This window comes from Oryx dammah, unplaced genomic scaffold, assembly GCF_014754425.2.
Source record: "Oryx dammah isolate SB20612 unplaced genomic scaffold, SCBI_Odam_1.1 HiC_scaffold_12, whole genome shotgun sequence".
NCBI classification, from domain to species: Eukaryota; Metazoa; Chordata; class Mammalia; order Artiodactyla; family Bovidae; genus Oryx; species Oryx dammah.
This window is the reverse complement of record NW_024070196.1, coordinates 71,103,422-71,113,467: the sequence shown is the minus strand read 5'-3', so window position 1 is coordinate 71,113,467 and position 10,046 is coordinate 71,103,422. Positions and strand designations below refer to the sequence as shown.

The 10,046-nt window shown below is 61.0% G+C and overlaps 1 protein-coding gene across 1 annotated transcript; it reads right to left on the bottom strand.

Moving 5' to 3' along the window:
- Positions 1-501: 501 nt before the first annotated feature.
- Positions 502-9,945, bottom strand: SNAP29 (synaptosome associated protein 29). Its single transcript, XM_040251216.1, has 5 exons — positions 9,543-9,945; positions 5,024-5,220; positions 3,971-4,056; positions 2,625-2,723; positions 502-1,543 (listed from the first exon to the last, which is right to left on the bottom strand). Exons 1-5 carry the CDS (start codon positions 9,777-9,779, stop codon positions 1,386-1,388), a joined length of 777 nt encoding a protein of 258 aa, XP_040107150.1. The 5' UTR covers positions 9,780-9,945; the 3' UTR covers positions 502-1,385.
- Positions 9,946-10,046: the final 101 nt, after the last annotated feature.

Here is a 10,046-nt window from a genome sequence, read left to right as displayed (position 1 = left end):
ACATTTTTCCTTTTCCAGTTACCAGGAGAATGAGCACGACATCTGGAGGGCAGATGTGGATCGGGTCACCTTCCATCGCGCCCTGGACGTTCCCAGGGATACAATGCCATGGGTCAGCCTCACAAGGTGGCTGCAGTGTGACAGAAAGCTGGGTCTGCCCGCAGAGGTGGTCCCTGCACAAGTGGTCAGTGTTTTCCGGAAGGTCGGGCGTCAGGGGTGCGAGCTTTGTGTCGGAACTGCTCCATCAGTGCTGAGGCCTCACTGCAGACCTCCAGGTCTGCCCTGTGCTTTAAGGAGCTTTGTTTGCCTGCAACTGAGCCTGAGCGGTGAGGTCGTCAGGCCAGGTCTCACGGTGAACAGCACGGTGATTTTAAAGCTTCTGACCTGCACTGTCTCATCAAAATCAGTCCCTTTCACTGTCTTCAAAGCATTTTAAACAACCTGTGTTTAAAGAGACCTTCTGCCTTCAATTATTTTGTTGTAGGTACCAACACAAAATCATTTAAGTTCAGAAATTAATTTTAATTAGTGCTTTTAAATGATTCTTCTTCTTTAATAAAATGAGAAGCGAGAACACGCTAGGGCAGTTAGAATAACCTCTGGGCTTTTAAAAAGCCAAATGCTTCCAGGCACGGTCTGCCACGTGCAGATTCCAGCCCTAAAACTGGGGGGCAGACAGCCAGGTGATGAGTCAAGGCGTGTGGCCGGCAGCACAGGGAGAGAAGGTGGGCACCCTGGATGGGCCAGGGACCCCCGGCACCGAGTAAACGCTGCTGCGTGGGGGCCCCGTCCGGGTGACCCGAGGGCGGAGAGCTCGGTGGAGCACTTCCGTGAGGCGCGCCCATGTGCGCTCCGGGGCCCGGCCGGCCACGCAGCCTGGGACCAGGGTCGCCTGCTCCCAGGGTGTTTCCAGGCGTCACAGTGAGCAGGACAGGTCTGAAGCCCCTCCTCCTCCTGAAATCAAATGCCTGCTGAGCTCGGGGGCTGGGAGGGGAGGAGGTGGTGTCTGTCCACGAAACAGCGAGGACGCCCAGCCCCTCCACTCCGAACCTGCCGCTGGCCTCTCCTGGGGCTCAGAGGATCCCTATGGGCTCATGGCGGGCGAGCCCTGCAACCTGGGGTCTCGCAGCCCTTGGCGCTCTGCTGTGGGCGGTCTGGGGGACACACGGCACGTGGAGACGCCGGCCGGCCTGCCTGCCGCCTGGCCCACAGCTGTCCATTCAGGGTCCTGAGGGGAGGGGGGCCCGCATCCTCTAAACAAAATCTCGCGAGACCCACTCTGTCACAGCATCTGGAAACACATGTTAAACCACATTTTGAAGTAGTGAGTGAAGTTTCTCGGAGTTTAAAAGAAGACCTTTGGAATCTCTTCGCCGCGGTGGGCCTCAGAGCTGCCGCACCTTCCTCTCGGTGCTGGTGACGTTGGCGTCTAGCTTGTCCACCTTGGTCGTGAGGCGGCTGAGGATGTCGTCCTGCTCGTCAATCTCCGTCTGTATTCCCAGTGCGATGTTCTTCAGCCGGCCCAGGCCCACGGACAGCTCGTCTGCAGGACAGGGAGGGTATGCGTGGCCTGAGCCAAGTCAGGGCATCGGGACCTGTGCCCCAGACGCCCCCGTGGCCACCGGCCTGTCCTCCTGGGAGATGGCCAGGTGCCAGGGCAACAGTTACGGTTCCAGGACACACAGCTGTGAGTGAAGCAGCAGTAAGTGGTCGATGGAAAAGCCCCTCCTCCCGACCCCCACCGGGAGACCCACTGTCTGTACATGGACAAGATGTTTCCTCCAGAAATTCACACAGGGCCATACAGCTTCCAGCTGCCTTTAACCTGACGCTGGGTCAAGCACAGAGGCAGAGCTGCAGACAGGAGGTCTGCCGCCTGGAAGCACACCTGAGACACACCCCAGGCTTCACTCTTCTCTGTAACAGACGTTTCCTTTCTGTCACAATAAGTGGTGAAAACCAATCTCTATTTGCCTTTGAGGGGAAAAGTGTCCGTAAGGTCACAGGCAGCCTCGAGTACACAAAGGGCTTCGTCAGCATAGTGACTGGCCGTGAGCAGGGAGGGGCCGGCGAGGGCCCTGGGGTCCCCAGACACGGCTGTGCCAACCGCGGAGCGGGGTCCTGACCCGACTGACTGTCCGGGTGAAGGTAAAGCTCCTTCTTTGGGTTTTGTGACTGGGTGTGTGAGTGTGTGCACACGTGTGCCTGCAGCTATATGTGCGGGTGTGTGTATCTGTGTGCCTACAGGAGTACAAGTGTCTGCACGCACACAGGGAGCGTGGGACACGCCCAGAGCTGCTCTCTGCTCTTTCACCAGGTAAGAGCGAGGGGAACAGAAGGGGGGTGCTCCACGAGGCTTGTCACTAAGCTGAAGACAAAGGGGCAACCAAAGAAGGTTGGCGTGGGGCTGGGTGGAGGGGGGCTGGCAGAGCCCAGGCCGCACAGTGTGCCCCCAGACCCTGCCCCTGCCGCTGTCACCGCCCAGAAGAGAGGTGGGGACGGAGGCAGGCGGGCAGAGCCTAGTTGGGGTGAGGGGCTGGGAGCCGTGCAGGCGTGGGGTGGGGGGTGGCAGGCCCTGGGGCCCGGTGCGGGCGAGCGTGGAGGCAGTGGCGCTCTGGGCTCACCGAGGTTGCTGTCGATCCTCTGGTGACAGGCGCGAAGGTGTGGGTTCCGCGGGTAGGCCTCGGAGCTCACAGCTGAACCGGCCCCTCCAGGGACGGAGTCTGGGTTGACAAAGAGACACAGGAGGACGGTTAATGGACAACCCCTGAAGAGTCGCCTCATAAAACTCATCTTAATCTGGACAATTGGTGGAAGGCCTAAGGCATTCAGGTCCGAGGCCACTGAGAGAGACGGGTGGGGATGTGGAAGGTGGGGGAAGGCAATGCTTCCTTGGGGCAGCCCTTCCGAGATCACAGACCCCCAGGTAAGGGTGGTCTGGCCAGACCCTGGCCCTTGAGCTCAGCAAAGAGCTTAGTACAGGTAGCGATGTACAATGGAGTGGTCACTGTGCAAACCCGTGCAAGCTACAGGAGAAGAAACGCAAATAACATGCGTCTGCCCCCAGGAAGCCTTCTCTAAACCTGTTTCCGAGCGCACGCAGAAAAGCCCTGGCCCTCAAGTTCCGTCTCCTGGGACCAGCTCTCGCTAGACTCGGGGTCTCTCTTTGCTCAGGGGCACAGCATTCACCCCTTCCTCCAAGGCTCTCACCTCCTAGACGCCCTCTGGTCCCTTCTCTGCCAGACCCTGCAGGTTGGTTACGTCTGAACTGCCTGGCTCTCTGGGGTGCATAGAAGGGCCCAGGAGGCCTGTTCCTCTCGAGACAAGGGACGTTTCTGGGCCCATCATTTGATATTAATGGGGCTATCTGACACAAAACACCTCCCCCCCTGCACTCCTCGTCCAGTGGCTGGGCCTCATGGGCTGCGTTAGCCGCCCCAACAACCTCCCACAAGCCACCCTCGGTTCTGGATGGTGGATATCAAAGCCGGGGCCCCCTGGGCTCAGACCCAGGTGTCGGTGGGGCGGGGCTCCTGCAGGCTCTCGAGGGGAGGCAACTCCTGGCCCCATCCAGCCCCGGGAAGGCAGTCCTGAGGGCTGCCACTCTCTCCTCTGCCCCCTTCCCATGAGCAGAGAACCTCTATGATTTCACTGGGTCCGGTCGGAAAACCGGGGCAACTCCACCCCCAACGAGCCCAGTCACTTGGCAACCACTGTCCCTTTTGCCACATGGCCCAGAATATTCCAGGGGCCTGGAGATTAGGCCGAGGGCATCCTGGGGGTCACAGCCTACCCAGCAAAGGCGCTTCCCTGCTGGAAAAGCTGGGAGCTACTCGGGAGAGGCTCCCACCTCCTTATCCCCACCTCCATGGGGGGAGGGGCCGAACCCTGCAGTAATACCCACTCCCAGCGCCCCGAGAGAACTGCTTGGCCCTGCGGCCCCACCCCAGCCCAAGATGTCCCCAAAAACCTGAGTCCTGGAGCCTCCTGAGGTTCGGGTGGCTGGCCTGGTACTGTGCCTCCTGCTCTTTACTGGAGCTGATGGTCTCTTTCAACCTGCGGATAAGAGAAAAAGAAAACTTTCAGAGAAAAGAAGAACCACCTGTGATGGTGCAGGCAGTCTTTCCAGCAGCGCCCGTGGGAGAACGGCAAACGCCTCCTCTGACCAAGCCACGAATGAGCAGCCTGACTGCTGGTGTCTCGTCACTCGGTCGTGTCCGACTCTCTGCGACCCCGTGGACTGCAGCCCTCCAGGCTCCTCTGTCCATGGGATTCTCCAGGCAAGAGTGCTGGCGTGGGCTGCCATTTCCTCCTCCAGAGGATCTTCCCGACACAGGGATTGAACCTGCGTCTCTGGCATCACCTGCACTGGCAGGCAGATTATTCACCACTGAGCCACCAGGCAGCCTGGATGTCCTGATGGCAACTATGAGAACGCGGAATAAGCGGAGCAGCCTAAATGCTTTGCTGCAGGGGCAGGGTGTCGACTTTCTGTGCCGCGGCGAAGATGCTCAATGATGGAAGAGCTCGCGATCTGAGGCAGGAGCGAGAGCGCTCGTTCCAGCAGAGACGCGGGCTCCCATGTTTCAGCACCTGCCATTTACACACCTGCCCACCTGCACACGCGATTTTATCCCGTCTCTGGCCAACACCTGAAGCAGATAATCCGTGACTTCAAGGTGATAATCGACGGGCAGCTTGGGTCGGGCATGGGAAAATGACGTGAAGGCTTTTCAAAGCAACAATTCTGGGAAGCAAGTCACCTCGGCACTGGTTAGAGTGAGCGTTCTCTTTCAAACCACCGGGAGCACGAGTTTACAGGGACCCAATTCACGCACAGTAGGCAGATTGGACGGTTGCTGCGTCCGCACTCTCAGGAGTAGCGCAGAACACTTGTTTCAAGGTGTCTCAGGACAAACACCACCCGGTGAGTGACTTTCAGGGTCCCCGGGGCCCTTTAAGGCACGAGAAGTGGTCTGAATGCCTGTCCACTCGCACCAAACCCCCTTCTGCTGCCGCTCACCTGCCACTGGGCTGGGGGGTGAGCGTGCCGTTCTGCACAGGCGGGCTCTCAGCGGGTTTGGACCTGAAGTAATTGACGAGCCCCCCGAACACACTCTTGATGGAGTTGATGTGCTTCTGGCTGGTCTTCAGGTCCTGCTCCATCTTGTCCACCATCTTCTCCGTGCGCTCCAAGGCCCCTCGCTGGCGCACGAGCTCCTGGGGAGGATGAGATGGCCTGGCGTTGCACCTCCTGTAACCCCCATCACCTGCAGAGGCAGGCCCTCCCTAAACCCTCAGCCAGCATACCGGGCAACACCCACAGACTTGGGGCTCTGTCCCGGCAGAAGCAGGGGTCAGGTGGCCGAGAACCACCAGGGCAAAGGCAGCAGGGTGCTGGGGCTGATGGGGGGGCAGCAGGTGGCTAGCTCAGCAGGCCTGGCTGTCTACACCGCATGTTCCCCAGGAAGGCCTTGTCTGGCCCTGTGCCCCGGACCACCCTGAAGAGTGACTTGACCTCCCTGAGTCCTCAGGCCAGCCCGACAGTTTTTGTAGGCAACGTGGTTACGGTGGGGCCTTGAGCCACTCGGCGCAACCTCTGGAGAGGCTAGGTGGGCAGCCGAGCCACGGGGAGGACGCACGTCGCCCCGGGAAGTGCTGGCCGCGCACAGCTCCTCAGGGAGAGCACCGGGAGAGCCTGTGCCGGCTTTCCTGGACTCTGCCCACCAGCCTGTCCCCTGTGTGATGCTGACCTGCACCCTTCCGCTGTAACAAACCACAGAGGCGACGACAGCTCAGCGGATTCTGTGAGTCCTTCTAGGGGAACGGTAAACCTGAGGGCGGTCTTCAGGACCCCCAACACGGCCTCTGGAGAGCAGACAGCCCCTCGGCTTCCCCAGTGCGTCACCTGCCCAGCAAAGCAAGGTCCCCCTGGACGCCGTCGTGGCCAAGAGCGGGCATTCCAGCGGGGAGCAGACGCAGCCAGCTGCCACGGTGCTGGCGTGTGATGTACGACCCGCCGGGACAAGGACGGCCTGGCCACACCTGGGGCCTCCTCACGGCTAGGGAGCCAGCAAGTTTGACCCTGGACCTTCTCACCATGCTGCACACGGCGTCTTAGTTCCCTCCCCAGGGATCAAGCCCGTGGCCCCTGCAGCGGAAGTGAAGAGTCTTAACTACGGGCCGCCAGGGAAATCCCTCCCAAATCCTACAACTTTTCAACTCGACCATCAATAGTGTATTAAAAAAAAAAAATCACCAAAGTAATCAATCCGGGAGGCAGCTACTTCCCCCACAGCCACGCGACTCAGGCCATCCTTCTTCCTGCAGCCCTCTCCTCCCCCGCCCGGGCGCCTGCTCACCCGCCAGAGGGAAGCGCTTCCCGGGTCTGGGAGGCACCATTCCAAGCAGGGCCAGTGTGCTGGCCAAGTGTGGGAGCAGAGTCTGAGCAAGACACAGCTCCTCCTACAGTCAGAAGCCAACTGGGAATCACCCAGCTGAGCAGCTGTCTGCCACTCTCCATCAGCTTCTGCTTCAGGACAGGCCTGTGCAAAGAACTCTGGCCGCATCAGAACCAGCCCAGGCTGCCTTGGAGGGGAGCCTCTGGTTAGGACCGTCCTCGCCTGGAGAGTGGGAGGGTCTGGCCAGAGGATGAGGGAGTCCTCTAAGTCATGGAGCCGTGTCCTGGGCCCAGCTCTCTGAGTCGAACGCCCAGTGGAGTTTTGGTGACTGGGGTGTGAAGAGAAGCCGCTGGGGAAGGGGCGCGCAGGATGCTGGCCGGGCCGGGATGCCCTCGGCGGCCCAGCTCCAATGCTGCCATGCTGGCCACTCAGGCCCTGGTCCAAAGCTTGCTGATGGACTCCCTGAACTGAGAGCCCGGGCCCCACAAAACGTCAGTGGCCAGAACGGGGCAGGCAGTCGCCCTGGCCAGGGTGGTGAACCGGCTCACGAAGACTGCATCCACGTGGGACACAAACAGGCAAAGGTCCGGTGTCCAGGGACTGGCTGCAGAGACAGAGGCCGCCCACCAGAGGGAGCACCGCGCAGCCCAGAGCGCAGAGCCTTCGGGAATTCCCCGGCGATTCAGCGGCGAGGACCCTGTGCTTCCACTGCTGGGCCTGGGTGGATCCCTGCTGGGGAACTAAGCTCCTACAGCCACTCGCAGGGGGCAGGGTGGGAAGAGCAGCACGTCCCACGTCGCTCAGGCGATGCCCTCCACCGCAACGTGCCGCCTAGAGCGTACAGAATACTTCTGCTCAAGTTAACGTTAAAAAAAAAAAGAGGAAGATGATGCTAAGTGTATCTTCACACATAGACTCCCTCCACAGGGACACAGAAGGGACAGGCGTGGCTGGGGGCAGGGGAGGTGGGGTGGGAGGAGCCTTCGCAGCTTTCCGCGTGTCCTCTGCTTTGAAGGCTGTGACTGGATCGTCACAGAAATTAAAACTCAGGAAAAGAGAAGAAACAAATCGTGCCTGCGAAGGAGAGAGTCGGGTGGCCCACAGGTCTGTGGTTTTGGACTGTGCTCCTCAGGCCGGCCCACCTTGCCTCGGTCCTCCGGGGTCAGGACCCGAGGCGATCGCCTCCCTGAGAGGTGACCCCCTCCCTGAGAGGTGACCCCCTCCCGGAGAGGTGACCCCTGCAGGTTTCTCACGAGAAGGGCAGCTCTCCCTTGGAAGAGGTGACCTGAGTGACTTTCCCGCTGCTGCCACGCTGGGCCTGAATTATGACCTTCCCGACCTAAAAAAGTCAAGTCTCAGCCCTTTAAAAACTGTGTCCTGTTGTGACATGTCTTGGTGCTGGGTACGCGGTGGGTTCCCATCTGAGTCGGGAGGTTAGTGGATCAGGTGACTTGGATCTGCTGGGACAGAGCTCACCCCACCCCCCAGGAAAATAAAAGAGTGATGAGAGAGATTTAGAAAACTTGGAGAGGACGGGGTGGGGTGGGGTGGCGTGGGGGTGCTGACCGTTCCTACTTCCGAGAGCAGATGACTGAGGACTGATTCAGCCCTGGGCAGGGTCAGCGTGTGATGGGGCCACCTGCCCAGGCCCCATCACGCCGCGCCTCTCGGACAGCGCCTGGCTTGGCCAGGTCAGGCCTCATGGCCTGAGGAGCTGCTCTGTTGCTGTTCTCACGGTCCCATCGTTGGAGAGAAGGGCCCTGGGGGGCAGCATGGGGCTTGTCCCCACAGTCCCTGTGTTTCTGGCGCTCCTGACCTTCCCTCTGACTGTGCCAGGTCCCAAGCTCCTCCTCCAGGCCTTTCCTGGAAGCTCCCTGGGGAGCCCTTCCCTGCCCAGGAGCCCTAGGCTGCAGGGCCGGCGGTGTGCAGCTTGCCTCCTCTCTTCCTGGGGAACGTCCCTCCGCCTCCTATCTACACCTTAGCCGCAGAGGCCAGACTCTGAGGCCTCTGCTCCGCTGTTCTTCTTCTTGTCCCTCTGGCCTCCTACTCCACCTGTTCTCAGTCGTCACAGATGCCTGTTTAAACAATTCTCTGCTGACATCCTTGGGCCTGGGCCCTTTAGCCAAGTGACCTTTCCACCGGGGCCCTAAGACCCCAGGGAATCCTCCCAGGTATAAGTCAACACCTTCTATTTAGATTTCAACACAGGAATCCAGCAGACACTAGGTAAACTCCCTTAGAGAGACTAAAGACAGGCAAGATGGGCCAGTGAAGGGTACGGCGACAGAAAGTGGCAGCGGGAGAACGCTGGGATGGACCTCAAAATCCTCAGAAACTGCAAGTGACCAGCTCTGAGGGAAGTGTGCCAAAAGAGAAAATTATGAAGAAACGTGGTGAGGAAGACAACGAACTACAAATGCTCAAGGCTAATTATTCTTAGCTGACATAGCAGTAACTTTCTTACTGTTACCTTCTTAAGAACGTTTAAGAATAAGGCCCAATCTCAGTGTTTCATTACTGGGCTGGCACCCAAGGTCCTAACGCCTCTGAAACCACCTATGGATGCGGAGGAGGAGGCCAGGTGAGCTGGTGCGCCAGAGAGTCACAGACCGCACCCGTACGGCTAGGACATCTTGGCTGGGACGGGCAAGGAAACCTAAGGGCCTGGAGACTTGACCCGACTGGGACTCTCGGGCACTCAGCAGCGTCCAGGCAGACGAGGCCCCTCTGCTCCCCTTTCGGAGAGCGGGAGGAGCGCTCAGTGCCAGGAAGAACCCAAAGGCCCATCTCCTCGGACGCTTGACGCGCTGGGCACAGAAGGAAGGGCTGAAGCCCCGGGGCCCCGGCTTCTGCCCAGGAGACGTGTAAAAGGAACAGACCCTCCACGTCCCTAGCCCGAGCTCTGCTGTCCAGAGTCTCTACTTACCTGAACCGGACAGCGTGGACAAGCCTCTCGACCGGCGGACTAAACTCCGGAGATCGCCGGGAGCAAACTGCCCCTTCGGGCGCGAAGACGGCGCTGCTTACCGTCGCTGACAGGCTGTTACCGACCGTGCAGCACCAAGAGCGCGCGACCCGGCCCGGCCGCTCGGGCGAGCCCCGCCCCGGCCCGGCCCGGCGTCCCGGCGACCGCGCACTCACCTCGGCGGAGGCGACCCCGATCCTCTCGGACTCGTACATGAGCGACAGGGACCTGCCGGTGCTGGCTGCCGTGGCCTCCGCGCGGCGCAGCACCTCCTGCCGCAGGGCCTGCTGCCGGTCGGCGGGCGCGCCGGGCCCGTCCGCGAGGTCGCGGCTGTCCGACCACGGCGCCGGCCGGGTGCCCTCCTCCTCCGCGTCCTCGTCGAACGGGTTGTAGCTCCGGGGGTAGACTGACATGGCGCCGGCGCTCGGCCCGGGACGGGCGGGAGGAGTCTGGTGCGGGCGAGGCGAGGTGAGCGCCTGGGTCGCGGGGACGAAGCCGCCGCCGCCGCCGCGCCAAGGGCCTCAAGAAGCACCGTCAGCCCGCCCGAGACGCCGCGCGAGCTGCTTCCGCCCCGGCGGCGGACGCCCCGCCCCCGACGCCGACCATCGTGCCCCGCGACGGGGGGCCACGCCCACCGCGCGCCGCGCAGCCGCCGGCTGCTCCCCCCGCGGGCCCGCCCG